The 27,962-nt window shown below is 41.2% G+C and overlaps 1 protein-coding gene across 2 annotated transcripts; it reads right to left on the bottom strand.

Annotated features, from left to right (window-relative positions):
- Nucleotides 1-1,391: 1,391 nt before the first annotated feature.
- On the bottom strand, nt 1,392-27,837 carry mix23 (mitochondrial matrix import factor 23). Of its 2 annotated transcripts, XM_043700972.2 has the most exons (5): nt 27,703-27,837; nt 17,016-17,141; nt 9,320-9,466; nt 4,209-4,268; nt 1,392-3,131 (listed from the first exon to the last, which is right to left on the bottom strand). In XM_043700972.2, exons 1-5 carry the CDS (start codon nt 27,751-27,753, stop codon nt 3,081-3,083), a joined length of 435 nt encoding a protein of 144 aa, XP_043556907.1. In that variant the 5' UTR covers nt 27,754-27,837; the 3' UTR covers nt 1,392-3,080. The 2 variants fall into 2 exon arrangements, with proteins under 2 accessions (XP_043556907.1, XP_043556908.1); XM_043700973.2 differs by lacking the exon at nt 4,209-4,268.
- Nucleotides 27,838-27,962: the final 125 nt, after the last annotated feature.

The following is a 27,962-nucleotide window of genomic DNA, read 5'->3' on the forward strand; positions in this document are numbered from 1 at the left end:
TTACTTGAGCACACTGCCAGTGTGCCACTGATGTTTCCCTGAGTGGTGGATAGTTTTGGATGAAACCACATCTGCTCTCCTAGTTGCATGTAACAGATGTTGTAGCACTGTTGACAGGATCAGGGGAGTTGTAGCCAATATCCTAGACAATGTTTATCCCTAGAGACTTCATGTTAATAGAACAAATTCAGATATGCAGTAACAGTTGCCGTTTAACCTAGAACAGGGGCTTCTTGTGCAAATTGCCATTGCCATTGCCTTCAACTATGAAGATGCCACATTAAGTGGGTTGGCTATTGTGCCAATCAAGCAACTATTTGTAATTGGAGTGCAATTACTGGTTTTAAGGTCTTTTAGTTCCCACCTTTATTGGTTTTGATTGTGGTTTATAAAAGTGAAACTGGTCAGATTATTTAATGTTTAAAAGTCTTCTAGTTGCTTAATTGGTTCATTGCAAATCATTAGTCTCTCGAATTTTGGTAAGCTGTACAGTAGTCAATTGAGCATTCAATTCAACATTAAATATAAACTCATTTGCATTTATCCAGTGAAATAACAAAGTTCATGATGTACACAGTCTCAAATAGGCTTTTTGACAGGTAGAGGAAAGAAAACATTGACTCACTGAGAAGGTAGAAGCATATCTCAGCAATAAGTTCCACTAAAATGTGAAATTACTGAAATTCCTCAATTAGAGGAAACACTGTTTATGGTCTTTCCTTACCCAAACAATTTGTTCCTTAACTACTGTATCAGTATAGTATCACACTGGCTGTTACTTTTTAAACTAAATTATGCACTCCCTTGTGTCTGACCTTTTTAATAACATGAGAACTGGACTTAAATCTTACAACATTTATCTCTGCAGTATTTTTGAAAATCTTGGAAAATTTATAAATTCACAATCTGGAGAAACTCAAAATCATATTGAATTTGAAACATTAACTCTAGTGTTTCACAGCTGCTGTCAGACCAGAGTTTCTTCAACACTGGATGCTGGAAATCTGAAACAGTATCGTTTTTTAATTATAGAGTCATTCCTGAGAAACATCCAATAAATTTTTTGCTTTCGGAAATTGTAAATGCACAATCCAACAAAGGTTATTTTGATTGTCATTTAATTGTGACTCCGTTTCTAGACAATTTCTACAACTAAAATTCTGGATTAAGGAACAGTTACTACTGAAATGCATAAGTCTTTTGTGACTAGTCCACATCCATAATACAACCTTTTTTATAGTGCAGTTGCTGCTAGATTTTTCTCAGCAATCTTTACCAAACATTCAGACCGATAGCAATGTTCTTTGGGTGTGTGGTGAGTGTGATAGTTCTTTGGAGGTGTATCTAACATGTATAGTTGGTATTACATCTATGCACACAAGACTAAAAGCATCAGTGGATTTTTTTTATTACTAATGGGACACAATCTCCAGAAATAAAACATTGTTTCAATGTGGTTTCTTCAGAAGTTCAAACTCCAGATTGCACACAACAGAACATGTCCAATATTTAAATACACATGAATAGACAGGAACAGAACCATATTTTATCTAAATTTTAAAAACTGTTGATTTGAGTTAAAACAAAAGGAACCTTGACACTTGAGTTGGAATAGAATCACTGTTTCCACGAATACAATAATACAGATAATGTTCCTTTTACCCATGGTAGAGACAATTCATGATCTTTATAAAAAGTATTACTGTCAGATAGGGCAGATTTTACTAGAAAGATTTTCTAGATGGCTTTGGCATACACTACTCTCCCCATCTTGTTTACCTTTAATGGAAAATAATTATCACCCAAAACATGGCTAAGCAGACCATTATTGCCCATGTGACACTAGAAATTAAGGTGAATAGCAAGAATGATTAAAAAATACCTTTAGATTTTGAACAGATCATTATACGTTTTGTAAGAAAGAGCAACCATTTTAAGCAGCGCTCAGGCTCTGAAGGAACACTTGCCTAGGTATTTGGCATCAGGGAAAGAAAAAAAAGTTTCTGGTGCCCCAGTCCCATTCAAACATACTTCCCAGCAAGCTCTAAAGAATGCTGAATTGCTGGCAGATTTGGCCCCTCTTGTTTCTGCCCTACTGCATGGAATAAGTTACTTGAGGACTCTTTTTAAATTGAACACACAAGACACTAACTTGTACTTACAAATCGAATGTTTTGAACTGTAGATGAGGCAGCCAGAGGGAAACATTTGCAAAATTTGACATAACTGTAAATGGCATTTTAACAACAAAGTCAGAGCAAATGTTTAATCCCTAGCCTGAATGGCACAGGTTCAAATTCTAAACTCTTAATGTCTAAATTAGAAATTAAACTCTCAGGCTTCTAAAACTGTGCAGCTTAATCATTGGTATTTGTACTGTGCACCTACCTGATTACCAGATATAAACCGAGCCAGAGGTTTTGGCATTTGAGTATTTCCTTTCACTTCAACTCAGACAGTCTGAGTGATGTAGTAGCAATTCCAATTGTGATTAAATGGGAATCCAGTTCTGAAGGGTAGGTTTTTTTGAATAAAATGCAGCCTATAATTGAATAAACATTGAAACAAATAGCAAGTCTGATATCTTTTATTGCAAATTAAAGTTGGATTGGGCAATTTGAGGGAGATAAAACTTGTTAAAATTGTCATGACATCACCAAAATTGTCCAATAATCCTACACGGGACAGAGGGAAAAACATTCTAGTAAATGAGGCTATGAAAACCTTCCAGATACTTTGCTTTGCAACATCTGACATGATCTGTTTCATTATGCAATTAAAAAAAAGTTTAAACCATGCATGAAACTGTCTTAAGATATTCAAGATGGACAAGCATGTTTGTGTAAAGCTCACAAAGTTTACATCATAGTAAGTTTGTTTGAGGCAATTTTAAGTTGTTGCTGGAACTGCCAGTTTCCCCACAATCATAGGTCCATCAAATTCAAAACATCTTAATCATTATACCTATAAACGGTCCCTGAAATGGTCCACTGCACTTTACTCTCAACAACTATCATCTGATTCATACTTCACAAGCCACAGGCAGGCAGGAATTGGCTTGTCTTCACAGTGCTTTAGTGTCACAGGCTGGTTGAGGGCTTGTAATGATTTCTGCAGCGTTCCTTGAAGACCTTAAAAAAAAACTGAAGTGATTACTCCAGAATTTGACTCACTTGTGTTTTATTTAGATGGGATGGTTGGGTGGGGTAAATACTTTCTACAATACATTAATGACGTTATCGCTGCTGCTTCTTCCTCTTGTCTTGAATTGGAAAAAACTTGTCAATTTCACTTCCAGTTTCCACCCTGCTCTCACCTTCAACTGGTTCATCTGATTCTTCCCTTCCTCTACATTTCTGGAGATAGACTGGCCACCAATATCCACTACAAACCCATTTACTCCCACAGTTACCTCATCTATATGCCCTCACACCCTGCTACCTGTGAAGAGTCCTTTCCAATCTCTCAGTTTCTCCATCACTGTGGCACCTGTTCTGATAATGCCACTTTCTGTAGGAGATCCTCAGAAATGTTCATATTTGTTGTCTACCAAGGATTTCCTACCGTGGTTAATAGGGCCCATTTCCCACCACACCAAAAGATCCCCCGCTCCTCACCAGCCTCCACATCCACATCATGTCCTTTATCCATTTCCACACCCAATCATGACATGAGCTGCTTTCAGCTCAGCTGACATATTTTCACTTACTTATAGTCACTATTTTCAAGCTTTTGTTTCTCCCTTGCTTACCATTATCCTTTCCTTTGTCTGTTTCACTCTCTCCCACTCTGGGCTTCATCTATATCTATCACCTACTCCTTTACCCCCCTCAACCGCTCTATCTGCAGTACATAAACAACCTTTTCCAGTTACTATCAGTTCTGAAAAAGGGTCACTGGACCTGAAATATTAACTCTACTTTCTCTCCACAGAGTCGGCCAGACCTGCTGAATTTCTCCAGCAAATTCTGTTTTTGTTTCAGATTTCCAGTGTCCTCAGTTCTTTGTTTTATTATAATTTGGTGGGGTGTCTCTGATAATTAATTCATTGAAAAGGGACACTTCAAAAAGGTTTAAGAACTACTGATCTAGGTGACAAAAGAAATTAAACAGCTTATATAATCATTTGGATGATGAATTAATTTTTATATAATTGTACTGTTTTCCAATAAATACTATTAAAAGAGAAATGCAAGCACAGTCCCTACCTTCCAACTTCTGTCATTGACAACCTCCTCAACATTTAATTCGGACTGCATCAATTTCAACTGAAACATAAACAGACACTCAGAATGCAAATATAAATACGTTACAGCAGACAGAGTGATTTATAATATCACAGGAGGCCATTTGACCCACTGATCACAAAACATCTTACCCACCCTATCCCCATAACCTTGCATTTGCCATAACTAACCTATCTAAACTGCACATCTTCAACTGTGGGAGGAAACTGGAGCACATGGAAGAAACCCATGCAAACACAGGGAGAATGTGAAAATTCCACACAGTCACCCAAGGCTGGAATTGAACCCTGGTCCCTGGTGCTGTGAGACAGCAGTACTAACCATTGTGCCACCATGCTGATAAGGTTTAAGCACATTAAAGAGATAGATTCAGTCCAAATCTTGTGCCTATCTACGGAGACAGAGACATCACCATTTCTATACAGACAAGTACACTGATTGCAGATATTTCAATGTGTTTTATATAACCATACAGAGACTCCAATATCCTCTATCCCTCTGCATTACAATATTTACGTAACATCTGAACAAAAGTACTTTTGTTCAGGATAATTTTAATCAACCATCCTGTAAAATGCTTTCCATATATGATGCGCATTATAGAAATCGGAGGCTTTTTGTATTGTCTCTTTCCTCCTCCCTCTCTTTCTGGTTCACATTACTAACAGCTGAGCTCTATTTATAATGCTGAACTTGGATCGGAGTGTTACTAATCACAGGTAACAGAATGTGCTGAGTTTTCATTAACAAGTCAAGAGAAATACAAATGAACAAGGGCTTGTGATGGTCTTCTCACAAATAATTCTAACTGAGATAAAGTTGTTTTCATACAAGTGTTTTCTTTACTACCAGCATATCTTTTTCAACTTTGTAAAAGAGGAAGGATTTATTTGAGTTCATCATCAGAACCAGGATGATGTTGAAGCTACAATTAGCAGCTCAAGTTGTGCCGATTAGGGAAAGTCAGCCAGTAACATTTGCTGGAAAGTGTAATTGTGAGAACTTCAGGTAAGAGTAGAATTAAGGCCAGCTGAGAAATTCACCACAACCTGTGAACCAAGACTGTTAAGATGAAAATGTGATAAATGAGTAGTAGAAAAGCTACTATAAGTCACTCAGAATTGGTGGAATATTATGCCAGCATAGATCATCACCTTCAGAATGGGAGAATATTGAAGAGATAAAAATACTTGTATGGATTCATCATTGAAATCTTGTCAATTTTTGCAAAGATTTGAATAATTTGTGCATGGACGTTGGCCTGAAAGAAGGTTGATTATTTTGATAATGTTTTGTAAACTATTAAGCCCCTATGTAATATTAATTTGTAATATTAACAAAGTGACAATAATACTTAGAGTTCACTTAAAAGTGGAATTAAAGCATCCTACATATTTATTATTTTCAATTTAACTTTGTACTTGTGAAATGAAAGGAGAGCTCCTTTAGTTACAACCTCTCATTTTATTTTGTGATCTTAGTATTCACAAGTGTAACTTCAAATTAACAAAATAAATGCAATATGTTAATATATAATGATGTGGAGATGCCGATGTTTGACTGGAGTGGACAAAGTTAAAAATTAAATGACACCAGGTTATAGTCCAACAGGTTTGTTCAGAAGTACAAGCTTTTGGAGCGCTGCTCCATTGTCAAGTAACGAGTGGATTAGGATCGCAGGACACAGAATTATAGCAAAAAGATCATAGTGTCATGCACTGATGTGATATATGGAACAAACCTGGATTGCTGTTAAGTCTTTCACCTAGGTTTGTTCAATAGATCACATCAGTGCATGACACTATGATCTTTTGCTATAAAGTCTGTGTCCTATGACTCTACTCCACTAGCTACCTGACAAAGGACCAGCAGTCTGAAAGTTTGTACTTCCAAGTAAACCTGTTGGACTATAACCTGGTGTTATGTGATTTTTAACTTGATATACAATAACATTCAACTCACATTGGCTAGATTTGATAAAACTAAGAAGAGCATGTAATGCGATACTTCCAACAGTATGTTCAGGTACTAACAACTCCAACATGAGGCCTTGAAGGTACCATTTTAGTAAAGAAGTGAAGTCTCTGTGACAAATAGGTGATTGATGGGGGATAATTGCCAAATAAAATATCAACTGGTGTTCATTAAGGAGGAAGTACAGCATTTCAGAAATGATTACTTGTCTTAAAGACCTTTCTTGTTTGGAAGTAAATAGAGTGTTGAGGTGAATTTCAAGTGTTACTAGAAAGGGGTACTTGTCATTTAATGTTCACTTCCTACTGAAGTTGTGAAGAGGACCTCCAGAATGTTTTGCCAAGATTTTACCAGCGTTCTTTCCCTATTCATTCTGCAATTATGCCCGGTGTTATTCTACTATACTGGATACCATATAAAAAGTCTACAGGAGAAAGGAAATGCTCAGTCAAGGGAATCTTACAAAGAAGCCCCGTGGTCTGTAAGGAATGGGAGGACAACACATGGACAGAGACAGCAGCTTTTGGGACCCTCTACAACTGGAGTACTAGAACAGGTACAAACTTTCTCTCCTTCTCTCGAACTAGTGTAACAATTCAGAGATCTGTGTTCTCTCTCGGTCAGTGCAGCACACTGTGTGCCAGCCAGCACACTGGTCATATTGAATTCAGGTTCATCAGACTAATTCCAGAGATGAAGGCTTTGTCTATGAGGAGAGATTGAACAGTTTAGGATCGTACTTTCTGGAGTTTAGAAAAATGAGAGGAGATCTATTTGAGGTATATAAGATGCTCAAGGGAATTGACAAAGAGAAGATCGTTCCTCATGTGAGGAAATCTAGAACAAGAAGGCAATATTTTAGGAAAAGGGGTAGCAGACTTAAAATAGAGGTGAGGAGAAATTACTTCTCTCAACAAATCTTGAATTTGTGGAATTCATTACCCCAGAGTGTGTGGACGCTGAGACATTGAGGAGATAGATATTTTAAATTAGTAATGGGGTGAAGGGTTACGGAGAGCAGGAAGGAAAGATGAGATCAGCCGCGATCAATCAAATGTAGAGCAGGTTTGAGCAGGTGAATTGCCTACTTCTATTCTGATTTCTTACATTCTTATATTAGGTGGGGTTGGGGTGAGGTGGGGTTGGGGAAGAGATGAGGAAATAAGTGCTCCATATAAAATGCATCTAGTCAACAATCAATTGTAGAATCCCTACAATGCGGAAACTGGCCATTTTGACCCAACAAGTTCACACTGACCCTCCAAAAAGAGTAATCCACCGAGACCCGTTTCCCAACCTATTACTCTACATTTCCCCTGACTAATGCACCTAGCCTACACATCCCTGGACACTATGGGTAATTTTAGCATGGCCAATTTACATAACCTGTACATCTTTGGACTGTGGGAGGAAAATGGAGCACCCACGAAGACATGGGGAGAATGTGCAAACTCCACACAGACAGTGGCATTAGGCTGGAATCGAACATGGGTCCCTGGCCCTGTGAGGCAGCAGTGCTAACCACTTAGCCATCATGCTGCCCTAAACATTCACTGAGTTGCTGGATTAAAATGCTAGTGACAATACCACTAGCCATTGCCTCCCCCAATGAGGCCATGTCCTTCCCCTTGGCAAGTGCTAAACTTGCAGGTTTTTGTTTTTGCACCTCAGAACTTGTCCAAGTTCTGGCAATCTATAATTAAAAAAAGTTTTGTGACTAATTAAGACATTCAAATGAATGCCTTATTAGCACAGCAACTAATATGTGCATGTTTTCATCTTTCAGCTAAATACACTCAAAATTTGTTGAAGTTGCAACTAACAAGAATTCTGTATTTATTAGTAAGACCATAAAGACATAGGAGCAGAAATTAGGCCATTTGACACAATGAGTCTGCTCCATCATTCAATCAAGGCTGATGAGTTTCTCAAACACATTCTCCCAGTTTCTCCCTGTAATCTTGATACCCTTTACAATCAAGAACCTATCTCCGTCTTAAATATACTCAATGACCTGGCCTCCAGAGTCTTCTGTGACAGTAATTTCTATAGATTCACTTATCTCTGTCTGAAGAAATTTCTCCTTATCTCTGTTCCTTTTACTCTAGGCTGTGCCCTCAGTCCTAGTCTCTCCTACCAACATCCACTCTGTCTGTAAGTTTCAATTAGATCACCCCTCATCCTTCTAAGCTCCATTCAGTATAGATCCAGAGTCCTTAAATGTTCCTCATATGTTAAGTTTTTCATTCCTGTGATCATTCTCATGGACCTCCTCTGAACATGCTCCAGGGCCAGTACATCTTTCCTGACATATGGGACCTAAAACTGCGCACAATACTCCAAATGCGACCTGATTAGAGCCTTCTAGAGCCTCAGAAGTACATCCCTTCTTTGATATTCAAGTCCTCTCAAAATAAGTGCCACCATTGCATGTGCCTTCTTAACGACTTACTCAACCTGAAGTTTACTGTGAGAGAATTCTGGACAAGAACTCTCAAGTCTCTCTGCACTTCAGACTTCTCTCCCCATTTAGAAAATAGTCCATGCCTCTAATCTTGCTACCAAAATGCATGACCTCACACTTTTCTACAGTTCACTCCCACAACCATTGTGGAGTACACTTTGTTTCACAAAAAACATAGTTCCACTTATTTAAAAAGGGAAATATCTGGAACTTTCTTTAGCAAGAAAGGGCTGGAGCCAAATTGTTTTTTCAAGTCTCATTATTTACAGTAAATAAATATGTTCAGAACTACAAATATTATTTATTATTCTTAATACATCAAACTGTTCAATTAAGTATTAGATTTTTTTTAAAAAAACTTCAGCAGCAGAGCACACATTATTTCTGCTGTATTACTGGGCAACTGAGCAATGTCATATAATACCCAAAACCAATAAGCTTAATTCTAATGCTAATGGTCAGCAGCCTCTCTGAAACAAAAGAACACTTCAAATGTGCAATTCTATTTTAAGTTTTTTGCATTATTTATTAAAAACATTTAAGTTTGGCACATCCACATCAAAAGTATATTTTAAAACAAAGTTTCAAAGGAAGGAAACTGTGGGAGTGGCTGATATGACTATGCATGCCTTACATTTGTTTGTTCTTTCCGAAGTCGTTTTAGTAGCGTTAAATTGTCCATATCTTTATTTCTCTCTTCTCGTAGTTTGTTCACCCTACTGGAACTTTGGTTTATGCACGTCTTTATGGCTTTTTCCCTACTAACGTGTGCCTGTTTTAGCTAAAAAGGGGGAAAAAAAAGAGGAAGATAGGTACACCACAAAATTTACCAACCTTGTAATATAAAATATTTTCATTTGGTTTTGCCTTGATGCAGTCGACAGATATCCCAGAAAATGGACCAATATACAAGTACATTTTACCACCCAGAAGTAAATTGCAGAGAAACAAGTAGACAAGTCTTATGAAAAAAAAATATACACTAAGCAGCTTATCAACATGTTTGGAAATAGAGCACACACTTTAGAGCGTGCTTTATATCTCTGAGCAATTTTCAAAAAAAATGTTGACTAGATTTTATGTGAATCTTTAACAATTGGAGTAATGTTTGGAGTGGAATAAGCACCCCGAAATCATCTATATCATTAAGAAAACTAACAGAATTCTCTTATTTATTGTAAAGGAAATTGAATACAAAATTAGGGAGGTTATGTTTCAGCTTTATGGGACACTGGAGAAACCACATCTGATTTTGATTCATTTATTGTCCCGTGTATTTTTGTTACAAAATATAGCGAAAAGTGTTGCATAGTGCTGCCACTCTCCAGCGCCATCTTAAAACACAGAAACATGAACTTAAAAATAGAATATAAAGGTAGAAGAATATATAAATAAAGAGAGTGTTCAACTTTACAGTCCTCCTCGTTTAGTGCTCTGCCATGGGCCATGGACCTATTGGCCAGGCATAAGCCCCTTCACAATGCTGCTACTATTGGAATGAAAGTTGTCACTCTTCAGTGCTATCTTGCCTCTAAAAACTCCCTCGCCAATTTAAGTTCACGCCAAAGCAGCTGCTGGCATGAGTCCGCTTTGGGACCACCTCACCAATGCAGCAGCTGTCGCTATCACAGGGTATTGTACTGGGCCCAAACTCTCCTCCGCTGCAGCAATCATGAGTCAACATTAGGACTGCCTCATTGATGCAGAAGCCACCGGAAACCCAAACTCTCGCTGACACCACTGCCACGTGTCTGTAGCGCCATGAATCGGTGCTGGGCCCACTCACCAATTGCCAATGCTGTCGCCCAGACTGAGCTCTTCAACAAGAGATAAGTAAAATAAAAGAGAAAAGAAAAAAAATAGAGACAGTGAGAAGCCCTACTCCATCGCCAACTTACCAGAAAAGCCCTCAGATCACAAATGTTTAAAATCGGTTAACAGCCAAATACACTGGCCAATGATCCTGACCAAACACTCCACTTCCCACTGATCCAGATGTAATTTCACTAGCAACGCATCAGCCCATCTGACCAGCTTATACCCTCCTGTATGTTCAGCATTGTGTCCCTAACTTAAGCAGGTTCAAAGAAAATTTAGCAAACTAATTAGGTAGGTATAGGGAATGCTGGATGACTAAAAAAATTGAGGGTTGGTTAAGAAAAAGAAGGAAGCATATATCAGGTATAGACAGGATAGATCGAGTGAATCTTTAGAAGAGTATAAAGGCAATAGGAGTGTACTTAAGGAGGAAATCAAGAGAGCAAAAAGGGGACATGAGATAGTTTTGGCAAATAGAGTAAGGAGAATCCAAAGGGTTTTTCATAAATACACGAAAGACAAAAAGGTAACTAGGGAGAGAATAGGGCCCCTCCAAGATCAGCAAGACGGCCTTTGTGTGAAGTCACAGGAGATGGGGGAGATATTAAACAAATAGTTTGCATCAGTGTTTATTGTGGAAAAGGTCTTGGAAGATATAGAAGGTGGGGAAATAGATGGTGACATCTTGAAAAGTGTCCATATTACAGAGGAAGAAGTGCTGGATGTCTTGAAAAGCATAAAAGTGGATACATCCCCAGGACCTGATAGGGTGTACCCTAGAACTCTGTGGGAAGCTAGGGAAGTGATTGCTGGGCCAGGGAACTATAGGCCAGTGAGCCTGACCTTGGTGGTGGGCAAGTTGTTGGAGAGACTCCTGAGGGACAGGATGTACAAGTATTTGGAAAGGCAAGGACTGATTAGGGATAGTCTACATGGCGTTGTGCGTGGGAAATCATGTCTCACAAACTTGATTGAGTTTTCTGAAGAAGTAACAAAGAGGATGGATGAGGGCAGAGCGGTAGATGTGATCTATGTGGACTTAAGTAAGGCGTTCAACAAGGTTTCCCACGGGAGACTGGTTAGCAAGGTCAGATCTCATGGAATACAGGGAGAACTAGCCATTTGGATACAGAACTGACTTGAAGGTAGAAGACAGAGGGTGGTGGTGGAGGGTTGTTTGCTAGACTGGAGGCCTGCGACCAGTGGAGTGCCACAAGGATCGGTGTTGGGTCCACTACTTTTCATCATTTATATAAATGATTTGGATGTGAGCGTAGAGGTATAGTTAGTAAGTTTGCAGATGATACTAATTTAGATAAATGCGAGGTGCTGCATTTTGGGAAAGCAAATCTTAGCAGGACTTACACACTTGGTAAGGTCCTAGGGAGTATTGCTGAACAAAGAGACCTTGGAGTGCAGCTTCGTAGCTTCTTGAAAGTGGAGTCGCAGGTGGATAGGATAGTGAAGAAGGCGTTTGGTATGCTGTCCTGTATATGTCACAGTATTGAGTACAGGAATTGGGAGGTCATGCTGCAGCTGTACAGGACACTGGTTACAACATTGTTGAAATATTGCATGCAAATCTGGTGTCCTTCCTATCAGGAAAATGTTGTGAAACTTGAAAGGGTTCAGAAAAGATTCACAAGGATGTTGCCAGGGTTGGAGGATTTGAGCTCTCAGGAGAGGTTAAATAGGTTACGGCTGTTTTCCCTGGAGTGTCAGAGGATTAGGGGTGACCTAATAGATGTTTATAAAATTATGAGGGGCATGGATAGGATAAATAGAAAAAGTCTTTTCCTTGGGGTGGGGGAGTCCAAAATTAGAGGTTATAGGTTTAGGGTGAGAGGGGAAAGATATAAAAGAGACCTAAGGGGCAACCTTTTCACGCAGAGGGTGGTACGTGTATGGAATGAGCTGCCAGAGGAAGTGGTGGAGGCTGGTACAATTGCAACATTTCAAAGGCATTTGGATGGATATATGAATAGGAGGGGTTTGGAGCGATATGGGCTGGGTGCTGGCAGGTGGGACTAGATTGGGTTGGGATATCTGGTCGGCGTGATCGGGTTGGACCGAAGGGTCCGTTTCCGCGCTGTACATCTCTATGACTGTCTTATGAGGGACAAGTTAGGCATGCTAAGCTTGTTGCTACTGGAGTTTAGAAGAATAAGAGGCAACTTGATTGAAAAAGTTAAGATCCTGGAGGGTCATGAAAGGGATAGCTTTAGAAAGGATATTTCTTGTTCTAGGGGTATCTAGAATTGTAGGTCACTATTTGAAATAAGGGGTTGCCATTTAAAACAGAGATGAGACAAAATTGCTTCTCACAGAGGATGGCGAGTCTTTAGAATTCTCTTCCTGAATAGATGGTGAATGGAGACTTTGAACATTTTAAAGTCAGAGATGGACTTTTAAATCAACATGTTCAGATATGTTTGGACATACCTCTGCAGCCACCTTAAAGGCAGGGGCTTGACCCCTGCGCCAGAAGAACTCACAGACCCAGACAGATTCTTGATAAGCAAGAGGATGAATGGTTATTGTAGATTTGAGGTTACAATCAGTTCAACTATGATCTTATTAAATAGCAGAGCAGGTTCATGGGGCAGAATGTCTTACTTCTGCATCCTGTTTGCAGATGAATACTCTTGGCAGGCAAACCCTCCTGGTTCCTTCTGAAGTCTCTAACAGAATTTTTGAAAGATAGAGACTGCCAGTCAATAATCTGAATAATACTGTCATTAAAGCATTCACTCTGCGGCAGATTGCTGCTGAGACATAATTATCTGTTGTGAAACGAAATGTTGCATTTTGATGCTAGCCTTAGGAAATGTAAATGTTTGACCAAGTATGGATTGGATCATGACATCAACCTTGTATAAGTTTGTTGCAACCTGAAACAAGGTGCTTCCCGAGTCTCGATCAGGCACAGCGAGCTTCTTTCTCGTATCCCAACAAAATTTGTTACAGCAGAAACGTATACTCTTTTCCAGCGGATCATATTTCCAGTTACACAGAAGAAGCGTGAGGTCTCTGAGAATTGTGTCAGATTGGGAGCTATATGGTAGTTATACCAGGAAATGTACGAGTTCAAATTGGAGAAAGGCCAATTTTGATGGTATTAGGCAAGAACTTTTGAAAACTGATTGGGGTTAGATGTTCACAGGTAAAGGGACGGCTGGAAAATGGGAAGCCTTCAGAAATGAGATAACGAGAATCCAGAAAAAGTATATTCCTGTCAGGGTGAAAGGAAAGGCTGGTAGGTATAGGGAATGCTGGATGACTAAAGAAATTGAGGGTTTGGTTAAGAAAAAGAAGGAAGCAAATGTAAGGTATAGACAGGATAGATCGAATGGATCCTTAGAAGAGTATAAAGGAAATAGGAGTATACTTAAGAGGGAAATCAGGAGGGCAAAAAGGGGACATGAGATAGCTTTGGCAAATAGAATTAAGGAGAATCCAAACGGTTTACACAAATATATTAAGAACAAAAGGGTAACAAGGGAAAGAATAGGGTCCCGCAAAGATCAGCAAGGCGTCCTTTGTCTGGAGCCGCAGAAAATGAATATTTTGCATCAGTATTTACTGTGGAAAAGGATATGTAAGATATAGACTGTAGGGAAATAGATAGTGACTTCTTGCAAAATGTCCAGATTACAGAGGAGGAAGTGCTGGATGTCTTGAAACGAGTAAAGGTGGATAAATTCCCAGGACCTGATCAGGTGTACCCGAGAACTCTGTGGGAAGCTAGAGGAGTGATTGCTGAGCCTCTTGCTGAGATATTTGTATTATCGATAGTCACAGGTGAGGTGCCGGAAGACTGGAGGTTGGCAAACGTGATGTCACTGTTTAAGAAGGGTGGTAAGGACAAGCCAGGGAACTATAGAGCAGTGAGCCTGACCTCGGTGGTGGGCAAGTTGTTGGAGGGAATCCTGAGGGACAGGATGTACATTTATTTGGAAAGGCAAGGACTGATTAGGGATAGTCAACATGGCTTTGTGCGTGGGAAATCATGTCTCACAAATTTGATTGAATTTTTTTGAAGAAGTAACAAAAAGGATTGGTGAGGGCAAAGCTGTAGATGTGATCTATATGGACTTCATGAAGGCACTCAACAAGGTTCCCCATGGGAGATTGGTTAGCAAGGTTAGATCTCATTGAATACAGGGAGAACTAACCATTTGGGTACAGAACTGGCTCGGAGGTATAAGACAGAAGATGGTGGTGGAGGATTGCTTTTCAGACTAGAGGCCTGTGACCAGTGGAGTGCCACAAGGATTGGTGCTGGGTCCTCTACTTTTTGCCATTTACATAAATGATCTGGATGCGAGCATAAGAGGTACAGTTAGTAAGTTTGCAGATGACACCAAAATTGGAGGTGTAGTGGACAGCGAAGAGGGTTACCTCCGATTACAACAGGATCTTGACCAGATGGGCCAATGGGCTGAGAAGTGGCAGATGGAGTTTAATCCAGATAAATGAGAGGTGCTGCATTTTGGGAAAACAAATCTTAGCAGCACTTATACACTTAATGGTAAGGTCCTAGGGAGTGTTGTTGAACAAAGAGACCTTGGAGTGCAGGTTCATAGCTCCTTGAAAGTGGAGTCGCAGGTAAATAGGATAGTGATGGCGGCGTTTGGTATGCTTTCCTTTATTGGTCAGAATATTGATTATAGGAGTTGGGAGGTCATGTTGCGGCTGTACAGGACACTAGTTAGGCCACTGTTGGAATAATGCATGCAATTCTGGTCTCCTTCCTATCAGAAAGATGTTGTGACACTTGAAAGGGTTCAGAAAAGATTTACAAGGATGTTGCCAGGGTTGGAGGATTAAAGCTATAGGGAGAGGCTGGACAAGCTGGGGCTGTTTTCCCTAGAGCGTCGGAGGCTGAGGGGTGACCTTATAGAGGTTTACAAAATTATGAGGGGCATGGATACGGTAAATAGGCAAAGGCTTTTCCCTGGGGTCGGGTAGTCCAGAACTAGAGGGCATAGGTTTAGGGTGAGAGGGGAAAGATATAAAAGAGACCTACGTGGCAACTTTTTCACACAGAGGGTGGTACGGGTATGGAATGCGCTGCTAGAGGAAGTGGTGGAGGCTGGTACAATTGTAACATTTAAGAGGCATTTGGATAGGTATATGAATAGGAAGGGTTGAGGGATATGGGCCAGGTGCTGGCAGGTGGGACTAGATTGGGTTGGGATATCTAGTCGGCATGGACGGGTTGGATTAAAGGGTCTGTTTCCATGCTATACATCTCTATGACTCTATACATGAGTTTGTACTATACAAGCTTATTTTAACTAAGATAATTAGGTCAAACATACTTTAATTTCAACAGGATTTAAATAAAGGTTTTGAGGATCCAAGGATTTTTCTCTTATGGCTTTAATTAAATACCAATAAAATGAAGCTGGCTACAACTGCAACAAGGTTAAATGTCTCAGATTTGAGCTCAGCTATTTAAACATAGCATCGAAGGGCCATGCTTTACAGTGGAACTGTATGTGGAATCTTTCAGCTTACAATACAATGCCCCCAAAACACTTTGTTTAGGTCCAGTTCACATAAACATGCAATAATTAGAAAAATATTTATTAAATACCCACTAAAAAAAATGGACAAATATGAAATCATCATGACCAAAGGTATACAGGAACATAGGAACAAGTGTAGGTCACTTAGTCCCTTGAGCCTATTCTGCCATTAAATGAGATCATGGCTGACCTGTGGCTTAATTCCATATACCTGCCTTTGGCCCATATTGCTTTATACCTTTGCTTAACAAAAAAAGTTATCCAGCTCAGATTTCAAATTACCAACTGATCCAGTATCTGCTGCAGTTTGTGGAAGAGAGTTCCAAAATTCCAGCACCCTTACATGTGGGAGTGCTTCCTAACATCTCTGCTGAACAATTCTATAATTCTAATTCTCAGACTATACCCCTACTTCCAGAATACCGAACCGATGGAAATAGTTTCTCTCTTCAACTACCCTATCGTTCCTTATTAATATTTTGAAGACTTTGACCAGATCATTGCTTAACCTTCTAAATTCTTGAGAAAATAAATCTAATTTGTAGAATCTCTCCTCATAACTTGAACACTGAAGTTGTATCCCCTCATAGGCCAATATCCTTCTTAAGGTGTGGTGGCAAGATTTACATTCCAAGTGGGTTCGAACCAAAGTTTTGTATAATTGCAGCATAACATCTGCATCTTTAAACTTGAGTCCTCGAGACAAAGGCCAGCTTTCCATTAGCTTTCCTAATTACATTCTGCATCTGTTTATGAGATTTTAAAGATTTATGCACTTGAACCCCCAAGTCCCATACTGTGAAGGAATTAGTCACTTTTTTAGCCATCAAAATTTAAAAGGCCTAGCACGTGATGAGTTGCACATTATAAATCAAACTTCAACTTTATTTTTAAACTTATTACCGAGCTGGTCACAAAGTAAAAGGACTCCACAAAAAACAAGTTTTCTTGCAAAAAAATGAATAGGACATTACTTACAGAATCATAAAGTTGCTTGCACGTCTGACTTGCATCAATCTTTCCAGCAAAGGATGCTGTAGGGATAATAGTATTTAATTCGTGAACTATCCTATCGTCAATTTGTCGCATCACCCGCAATGCATCCTATTGATAGAAACAAAGAAGGAGGTTTTGCTTTAATAATACTGAAAAATTCACTGATGCAGTTAGACAAAGTCTAGGCATAATTGATAGCCAAATAAACTGATTTATTGTCATTTACGCTAAAGACTATATGAAGACTACATGTTTTTTTTTTAACATAAATCACTGATGAGGCCTTGGCCAGAATATTGTGTACAATTATGAGAGCCATGCTTTTAGGAGAATGTCACGGTCTTGGTCATAGACTCCCTATAGTGTGGAAGCAGGCTGCTCAGTTCACCAAGTCCATACTGACCCTAAGAACAGCCCCAAACCTATCCCCATAACTCTGCATTTACCAAGGCAAATCCACATAACCTGCACATCTTTAGTCTGTGGGTGAAAACTTGAGTACTATGAGGAAATCCATGCAAGACATGGGGAAAACATACAGTCAGTCACCTAAGGGTGGAATCAAACTTGGGTCCCTGCTGTTGAGACAGTGGTCCTAACCATTGTGCGTTGTTGCTGCCCCATGCTACAGAGATTTTCTTTAGTTCACCTGTGGGCTGTGGGTGTTGCTAGCTGGATGGCACTTATTTCCTGTCCCTAGTTGTCCTTAACAAGATTGTGGTGAGCTGTCTTCTTGAATTGCTGCAGTCCAATTGCCACAGGTTGACCCACAATGCTATTTGAGGAAATTCCAGGCTTGTTGACCCAGTGACAGAGAAGGAACGGCGATATATTTCTAAGTCAGGAAGATGACTGGCTTGGAGGGGAACTTGCAGGTGATGGTGTCCCCATGCATCAGCTGCCCTTGTCCTTCTAGATGGAAATACAGGATTTTAGGGGCTTTAATTATATTGGCAGACTGGAGAGGTGGGAGATTCTCCACTCTGAGAACAAAATTGAGAAACTTAATAGAATTATTTCAAGTGATGTTTTCTTTGAAAAAAATTGTTTCCACTGACAGGAAAGAGTAGAGTTTTTTAAAAAATGAAACAAGTAGTTATTATTTGAAATGCAATGCTTTTAAAAAGGAATTGGATATGTGCTTCAAAAAGAAAATAGCTACATGGTTATGGTGAAAGAATAGAACTTTAAAAGCACAATTGACTAAATGCAGCTCTTCTATGGTGAAGACACTTCTAAAAGAACATATTTATTCATTCTCCTGAAACAGTGTAGCTGATAAGGTTAGAATTTATTGCCTAAGGGAATATAGTGATTAGCTGCCTTCTTGAACAGCTGCAGTCCACATGGTGAAATACCATTGGATATCCATCCAGAATATTAACCCAATAACAATGAAGGAACAACAAAGTGCTTCTAGGTTCAGATGCAATTTGGAGGGAAACTTGTAAGTGGTAGTGTTCCCACATACATGCCACCTTTTCCTTCTAGCTGGTGGAGTTCACAACTTTGGAAGTTGCTGCAGCACATCTTTTCTATGGTACATCCTATAGTCTTGATGCACTGGTTGGGATGACAGTGAACTTTTAAACTGGTAATGGGATGCCAATCAAGCACATTGTTTTGCCCGAGAGGTGGTGTGCAAGCTCAAATATTGCCAGCCTTGCATTCATCCAGTGAATCAGAGATTATATTAAACTTCTTACTTGTTATTTGTAGTCGTTGTAAAGGCTTTGAGGAATGAAGAAAATATGAGTCCCTTCCCACAGAATACCCAGCAGTGACCTGCTCTTATAGAGCAGTATTTATGTGGCTGATCCATTTAAGTTTCTCATTAATGGTGCCAAACAGAATGTCATCAGAATGGTCTTTACCTGGCACAAATGTTATTTGCCACTTAGTCCAAGCTTGAACATTAACCATGTTTTGTTATATATGTGCATTTCAAATGGAAATGAGCACTGTGCAGTGAACATTCCCATTTCAGTCCTTATGACGGATGAAGCAGTTGAACGTTGTGAATGTAGGAGACGATCTGGACTAACTCCTGCAACAATGTTCTATAGCGAAGATGATTAGTCTTCAAAGATCATAACAATCTTCCTTGATGCTTATTTTCCCCTCGATTCACATTTACTTGAAATTTTGCTGTACTCAATCAAATACTGCCTTGATGCCAAGGGTAATCTGTCTCTCGTTTTGTATCTGAAATTCAGCTCTGTGTCTATGTCAGGACCAAGGCTGTAATGAATTTTAGTACTGATTGGCACTGCCAAAACTCAAATTGAGCACCAACGAAGCAGGTTATTATTGCATAAATGCTCCTTGATATCATCCTAGACAATCCCTTCATCACTTGTCTGACGATTGAGAGTAGATTGATCGAGTAGTAATTGACAAAATTCGACTTATTGTGGTCATGTGTACTTGGGCAATTTTCTGGAATATTGCACAGATGCCAGCCTTCAAGCTGTTCTGGAAACAAAACCTGTTTAAGAGCATGTGTAACTCTGGTACACAAATATTCAATACTAATGCTGGGATGGTGTCAGGGCCATAGCCTTTGCTACTTCTAGACTCTTCAGGCATTCCATCATATCACATGGAGTGAATCAAATTGATGACAAAGTGGCAGGAAGAAGCTAAGATGGATCAGCTACCCCGTAATTCTGACTGAAAGTGATTACAAATGCTTGCAGCTTGATATTTTCATAGATGCACTGGACTTCAACCATATTGAGGATGGGGATGTAAGTGGAACTTTCTCCTAAGGTTAGTTGTTTAATTGCACACTATAGTTCACAACTGAATATGGGAGGACTACAGAATTTTGATCGAATCCATTGGTTGTGGCATTACTTAGATATTAATGGCATGCTGTCTCCACCATCCCATTTAATCATGGTAGCATCACACTGGTAGAATGTGTCCTCAGTGTGAACAGGGAACACAGTTTCTACAGAACTGTGACAATCATTGTTATGAGATTTCCATGAAGATCTCATTATCTCAACAGTGCCCCTCAGCTGAGGTGCGGTAACCCTTAGGTTAAACAGTAGTTGTTTCTCTATTTCTATGGTTCTCTGAGACATTGGAAAATTTACCTTTGGATATACCTTCAACAAGTAGACTGGTGATGAGGAGAAAAAAAAAGGTTTTTCCTTCTTACTGGTTCCATCATCTGCCACAGATGTAGTCTGGCACAGATGTCCTTTAAGACTTGGCCAGTACATCAGCAAAATTGCTACTTAGGCACTTTCACTAATACTGAAGTCTTCCAATGAGAACACATTTTGTGCACTTTCTATTTCCAGTGGGTTTTTTTCCCATGATGTTCAACATGGGTGGAATGTTTCCTTGCCACTTTCGCTACAACTAGATCCGATGTAGAATTAACATTAAGACTTTCCAGAGCCATTCCCTCTGGAGTGATCACAATTATGTCACCACTTGTAATGGTTCTGTTCTGTCTATGGGACAGGAAAAATACTAAAATGATAAACCTTACATCAACAAACAACATCTTCTGACATGCACTGGTAATGGCTGGATATTAGAAAAGATAAGGGGCAAACCAACCCAAGAATATTGAAGCAGGAGGTATCGGACAACAGCTTAGTGGGTGCTTGCACAATGCTTGAAATTTGAATCAAGTTCTCTAAACATCTGCTGGACACTGCAGCAAAATGTCCATGCCTCTGCCTTCTCCATTGCAGTGTTAAAATATATGAACACAAGGAAACATGCCGTTTGGTTCAACTCGTCAATGCCGACTAGATATCCTAAATTAATCTAGCCCCATTTGCCAGCACTTGGCCAATATTCCTCTCAACCCTTCCTAGTCATAGACTCATTCAGATGCCTGTTAAATGCTGTAATTGTACCAGCCTCCACCACTTCCTCCGGCAGTTCATTCCATACATGCACCACCCTCTGTGTGAAAACGTTGGCCCTTAGGTCCCTTAAATATCTTTCCCCTCTCACCCAAACCTATGCCCTATTAATTCTGGACACTCCATTCCAGAGAATAAACCTTCACTATTCCCCCTATCCTTGCTCCTCATGGTTTTATAAACCTCTATAGCATCACCTGTCAGCCTCTGATGCTCCAGGAAAATAGCCCCAACCTATTCACCTTCTACCTATAGCTCAAACCCTCCAACTCCGGCAACGCTTTTCTAAGTCTTTTCTGAACCCTTTCAAGTTTCACAATATCATTCCTATAGCAGGGAGACCAGGACTGCACACAGTATTCCAAAAGTGGTCAAACCAATGTTCTGTACATCTGCAACATGACATCCAACTTCTATACTCAATACTCTGACCAATAAATGAAAGCATGCCAAGTGCCTTCTTCACTATCTGGTGACTCCAGTTTCAAGGAACTCTGGACCTGCATATCAAGATCTCTTGTTTGGCAACACTCCCCAGGACCTACCATTACGTGTATTGGTCCTGCTCTGATTTGCCTTTCCACAGTGCAGCACCTCACATTTATCTAAATTAAGCTCCATCTGCTACTCCTCAGCCCTTTGGCCCATTTGATCAAGATCCTGTTGTACTCATAGAACACAGAAGAATACAGCGCAGTACAGGCCCTTTGGCCCTCGATGTTGCGCCGATCCAAGCCCACCTAACCTACACTAGCCCACTATCCTCCATATGCCTATCCAATGCCTGCTTAAATGCCCATAAAGAGGGAGAGTCCACCACTGCTACTGGCAGGGCATTCCATGAACTCACGACTCGCTGAGTAAAGAACCTACCCCTAACATCTGTCCTATACCTACCACCCCTTAATTTAAAGCTATGCCCCCTCGTAATAGCTGACTCCATACGTGGAAAAATGTTCTCACGGTCAACCCTATCTAAACCCCTAATCATCTTGTACACCTCTATCAAGTCACCCCTAAACCTTCTTTTCTCCAATGAAAACAACCCCAAGTGCCTCAGCCTTTCCTCATACGATCTTCCTACCATACCAGGCAACATCCTGGTAAACCTTTTCTGCACCCGTTCCAGTGCCTCCACATCCTTCCTATAGTATGGCGACCAAAACTGCACACAATACTCCAGATGCGGCCGCACCAGAGTCTTACACAACTGCAACATGATCTCAGGACTCCGGAACTCAATTCCTCTATCAATAAAAGCCAGTACGCCATATGCCTTCTTCACCGCACTATTTACCTGGGTGGCAACTTTCAAAGATCTGTGTACATGGACACCAAGATCCCTCTGCTCATCCACACTACCAAGTATCCGACCATTAGCCCAGTACCCCGTCTTTTTGTTACTCTTACCAAAGTGAATCACCTCACACTTAGCTACATTGAACTCCATTTGCCACCTTTCTGCCCAGTTCTGCAGCTTATCTATATCCTGCTGTAACCTGCCACATCCTTCCTCACTGTTAACAGTCTTCTGGCACTATTCCTGTAGACAACGAGGACATAAAAATCAAGGCCAATGGCTCTGCAATCTCCTCCCTTGCTTCCCAGAGAATCCTAGGATAAATGCCATCAGGCTCAGGGGACTTATCTATTTTCACCCTTTCCAGAATTTCCAACACCTCTTCCCTACATACCTCAAAGCCATTCATTCTACTTAATTGTGACTCAGTATTCACATCGGCAACAATGTCCTGTTCCTGAGTGAATACTGACGAAAAGTATTCATTCAGCGTCTCTCCAATCTCTTCAGCCTCCACACGCAACTTCCCACTACTATCCTTGACTGGACCTATTCCTACCCTTGTCATTCTTTTATTCCTGACATACCTATAGAACGCCTTTGGGTTTTCCCTAATCCTACCAACTAAGGACCTTTCATGTCCCCTCCTTGCTGCTCTTAGCTTTCTCTTCAGGTCCTTCCTGGCTACCTTATAAAACTCTCAATCGCCCCAATTGAACCTTCACGCCTCATCTTTACATAGGCCGCCCTTTTCCATTTAACAAGGGATTTCAATTCCTTATTAAACCACGGCTCCCTCACACGACCCTTTCCTCCCTGCCTGACAGGTACATACTTATCAAGGACACTCAATAGTTGCTCCTTGAACAAGCTCCACATATCAATTACACCCTTGCCTTGAAGCCTACTTTTCCAAGCCACGCATCCTAAGTCATGCCTCACCGCATCATAATTTCCCTGCCCCCAGCTATAACTCTTGCCCTGCAGTGTACACTTATCCCTCTCCATCACTAGAATTGTGGTCACTGTCCCCAAAGTGCTCACCTACATCTAATTCTAACACCTGGTCCGGTTCGTTACCCAGAACCAAATCCAGTATGGCCTCACCTCTTGTTGGCCTATCTACATATTGTGTCAGGAAACTCTCCTGCACACATTGGACAAACACCAACCCATCTAACGAACTAGAGCTATAGCTTTCTCAATCAATATCAGGAAAGTTAAAGTCCCCCATAACAACCACCCTATTACTTTCACTCTTCTCCTGAATCATTCTCGCAATGCTTTCTTCTACATTTCTAGGACTATTAGGAGGCCTGTAAAAAACTCCTAACAGGGTGACCTCACCTTTCCTATTCCTAACCTCAGCCCAAACTACCTCAGAGTCTTCATCCATCGTCCTTTCCACCGCTGTAATACGATCTTTGACAAGCAATGCCACACCTCCCCCTCTTTTACCCCCACCTCTGACCCTACTAAAACATTTAAACCCTGGAACCTGCAACAACCAATCCTGTCCCTGTCCTACCCATGTCTCCGTAATAGCCACAATATCGAAGTCGCAGGTACCAACTCTGAGGTAACCTTCTTCACTGTCCACTACACCTTCAATTGTTCTGTTATCTGCAAACTTCCTAACCTTCTTTGTTCACATCCAAATTATTTAAATGACAAAAAGCAGCAGACCCAATACCGATCCTTATGACACTCCACTGGTCATAGGTCTCCTGTCTGAAAAGCAACCCTCCACCACCACCCTCTGTCTTCTACCTTCGATTCAGTTCTGTATCCAAATGGCTAGTTCTCTTTGTATTCCAAGTGATCTAACCTTGCTAACCAGTCTACCATGAGAAACCTTGTTGAAAGCCTTACTGAAGTCTACAGAGACCATGTCCACTACTCTACCCTCAATTCTCTTTGTTACTTCTTCAAAAAAGCTCAGTCAAGTTAATGAGACATGATTTCCCATGCACATAGCCATGGTGACTATCCATAATCAGTCCTTGCCTTTCCAAATACAAGTAAATCCTGTCCCTCAGGTTTCCCTCCAACAACTTAACCACCACCAATGTCAGACTCGACAGTCTACAGTTCCCTGGCTTTTCCTTACCACCTTTCCTAAACAGTGGCACTTTTGCCAACCTCCAGTCTTCGGCACCTCACGGTGGCTATTGATGATACAAATTTCTCAGCAAGATATAGCTTTGGCAAATAGAGTGAAGGAGAATTCAAAGGGTTTTTACAAATACATTAAGGACAAAAGGGTAACTAGAGAGACAATAGGGCAAGTGGTCTTTGTGTGGAACTGCAGGAGATGGGGGGGCAATACTAAATGAGTATTTTGCATCAGTATTTACTGTGGAAAAGGACATGGAAGATATAGAATGTAGGAAAATAGATGGTGACATCTTGAAAAATGTCCATATTACAGAGGAGGAAGTGCTGGATGTCTCGAAATGCACAAAAGTGGATAAATCCCCAGGACCTGATCAGGTGTACCCTAGAACTCTGTGGGAAGCTAGGGAAGTGATTACTGGGCCTCTTACTGAGATGTTTGCATCATCGATAGTCATAGGTGAGGTGCCAGAAGACTGAAGGTTGGCTAATGTGGTGCCACTGTTTAAGAAAGGTGGTAAGGACAAGCCAGGGAACTATAGACCAGTGAGCCTGACGTCGGTGGTGCGCAAGTTATTGGAGGGAACCCTGAGGGACAGGATGTATATATATTTGGAAAGTCAACATGATTTCCCACACACAAAAACTTGTTTGAGTTTTTTGAAAAATTAACAATGAGGATTCATGAGGGCAGAGTGGTAGATGTGATCTATGTGCACTTCAGTAAGGCATTTGAAAAAGTTCCCCATGGGAGACTGGTTAACAAGGTTAGATCTCATGGAATACAGGGAGAACTAGCTATTTGGGTACAGAATTGGCTCAAAGGTAGAAGACAGAGGGTGGTGGTGGAGGGCTGTCTTTCAGACTGGAGGCCTGTGACCAGTGGAGTGCCACAAGGATCAGTGCTGGGTCCTCTACTTTTTGCCATTTATATAAATGATTTGGATGCGATCATAAGAGGTACAGTTAATAAGTTTGCAGATGACACCAAAATTGGAGATGTAGTGGACAGCGAAGAGGGTTACCTCAGATTACAACAGGATCTTGACCAGATGTGCCTATGGGCTGAGAAGTGGCAAATGGAGTTTAATTCAGATAAATGTGAGGTGCTGCATTTTGGGCAAACAAATCTTAGCAGGACTTATACACTTAATGGTAAAGTCCTAGGGAGTGTTGCTGAACAAAGAGACCTTGCACCGCAGGTTCACAGCTCCTTGAAAGTGGAGTCACAAGTAGATAGGATAGTTAAGGCGGCGTTTGGTATGCTTTCCTTTATTGGTCAGAGTATTAGATTAGATTAGATTACATTACAGTGTGGAAATAGGCCCTTCAGCCCAACAAGTCCACACCGACCCGCCAAAGCGAAACCCACCCATACCCCTACATTTACCCCTTACCTAACACTACGGGCAATTTAGCACCTGACCCTGCACATCTTTGGACTGTGGGAGGAAACCGGAGCACCCGGAGGAAACCCACGCAGACACGGGGAGAACGTGCAAACTCCACACAGTCAGTCGCCTGAGGCGGGAATTGAACCCGGGTCTCAGGCGCTGTGAGGCAGCAGTGCTAACCACTGTGCCACCGTGCTGCCAAAGTCCAACTTGTCCATGCTGACCAGATAGCCCTACCTAACTCCTGTATTGAATACAGGAGTTGGGAGGTCATATTGCGGCTGTACAGGACATTGGTTAGGCCATGGTTGAAATATTGCATGCAATTCTGGTCTCCTTCCTACCAGAAAGATGTTGTGAAACTTGAAAGGGTTCAGAAAAGATTTACAAGGATGTTGCCAGGGTTGGAAGATTCGAGCTACAGGGAGCAGTTAAATAGGCTAGGGCTGTTTTCCCTGGAGCATCAGAGCGTGAGGGGTGACCTTATAGAGGTTTATAAAATCATGAGTGGCATTAATAGGATAAATAAAGTCTTTTCCCAAAGGTGGGGGAGTCCAGAACTAGAGGGCATAGGTTTAGGGTGAGTGGGGAAAAGATATAAAAGAGACCCAAGGGGCAACTTTTTCACTTGTATGGAATGAGCTGCCAGAGGAAGTGGTGGAGGCTAGTACAATTGCAACATTTAAAAGGCACCTGGATGGGTATATGAATAGGAAGGGTTTAGAGGGAAGTGGGCCGGATGCTGGTAGGTGGGACCAGATTAGGTAGGGCTATCTGGTCAGCATGGACAAGTTGGACTGAAGGGTCTGTTTCCATGCTGTACATCTATGATCTAATCAGATTTTGGGGATTTATCTACCTTTACGCGTTTTAAGCTATCCAGCACCATCTCCTATGTAATATGGAGATTTTCAAGATACCACTATTTATGTCCCCACGTTCTATATCTTCTGTATACAGTAAACATTTGTTTAGTAAAATACGCGTTCATTTTTTCCCCCATCTCCTGCAGCTCCACACATAGGCAGCCTGGGAATGCATCACATTTGGGTCCATAGCACTAGCTCACATGAATCTGGAGTCCTTTGCTTCATTAAAATTTTAAACTGGAAAGTAACAACTATTCCATCTGTTTTCCCCAGACTGGGTAATCTCTTGAAGCTTCACAATACAATTACTACAATGTCCAGTGGTTGTGAGAAAGGCTAAGACACTTTGTTACCACAGTATTCATTAGGATATCTACAGGAAGCAGCAAATGGTTTTGCTGTAAATTCTTGAACAGCTAACCGGCAGCACACGTAGCCCCGTAAACCGAACTGAACATTAATATTGCTGAGTTAATTTAAATAAACAACGTTTTCTACTTTTTTGGTGGCTGTAATGGGTAAACGTACTTTCCAGGGAGCAGACCACGAAAGCAAAAAACATGATGTGGTGCAAATGAAGTAAGTGCTTCTGAAAAAGGGCACATTTTGTCGAAATTTGTACTCATCAGAACATTTCACAAAACTGCCAATTCAAGATGAAAACCAACGAACACAATGAGCCAAAGGGCCTCTTTCCACGTTGTGAAAACTCCGAGTATGACAAGTATTACATTCATGAAACCGTGCATCGAAAAGTGAAATGTGAGAGTTGTGCAGAGTTCACTGAACCGAATCGGGGGAAGACAAAGTCCAAAAGCCCTGGACATCGGCCGGGACCGTGCAGAATTGGCGACGGCTCTTGATCGCTGCTGCTGTCGAATGCCCTCCCTCAGTCCTCGACTCAGACCCCGACCTTCCCGCCAACCTCCCCAAAGGGTATTTGCTGCCCATGGGATTGGGGTAGGGGGCTCCTGAAGGACGCAACCCTCCCAGCGAGCACACCAGCCGCCTCCGAGCGGGCCGCTGAGCAGCGCCCTTCAGCCCGGCCCGTTCTTCAGTTCCCATCCCCTTCCCCGTTGCCGTTCTCCCAGCCCTTACCTGGAACTCAGAGAAATCCTGACAATTTAGCTCCTCACTGGGCGCCGCCATCTTGCCGCCGCTTCCGAGGACTCCGGCCTGAGGGCTGGCCGCCGCACCGCCTGATGGAACAAGACAATGGAGGGGGAAGAGAAACCCCAGAGACGGCGGCGGAGCGTCACCGCCCGCGCGCGGACCGGGGAGAGGGCGGCTACTTGTCAACCGACTGAGAATTTTAAAAAAAAATATGATACAAGAACATATTGTACCGCCGAGGAAGT

Source organism: Chiloscyllium plagiosum, unplaced genomic scaffold (assembly GCF_037043375.1).
Source record: "Chiloscyllium plagiosum isolate Xiang-an unplaced genomic scaffold, Cpla_swu_hap1 HiC_scaffold_12, whole genome shotgun sequence".
Taxonomy (NCBI): domain Eukaryota; kingdom Metazoa; phylum Chordata; class Chondrichthyes; order Orectolobiformes; family Hemiscylliidae; genus Chiloscyllium; species Chiloscyllium plagiosum.

What these genes read in the sequence shown, in the direction of transcription:
- mix23 (XM_043700972.2), bottom strand. Translation starts at nt 27,753, where the DNA reads ATGGCGGCGCCCAGTGAGGAGCTAAATTGTCAGGATTTCTCTGAGTTC. An exon ending in AGGATTTCTCTGAGTTCCAG is followed by an intron (nt 17,142 to 27,702) that starts GTAAGGGCTGGG and finishes TTCTATCAATAG; the next exon opens with GATGCATTGCGGGTGATGCG. An exon ending in TCAATGACAGAAGTTGGAAG is followed by an intron (nt 3,132 to 4,208) that starts GTAGGGACTGTG and finishes TTTTTTTTTAAG; the next exon opens with GTCTTCAAGGAACGCTGCAG.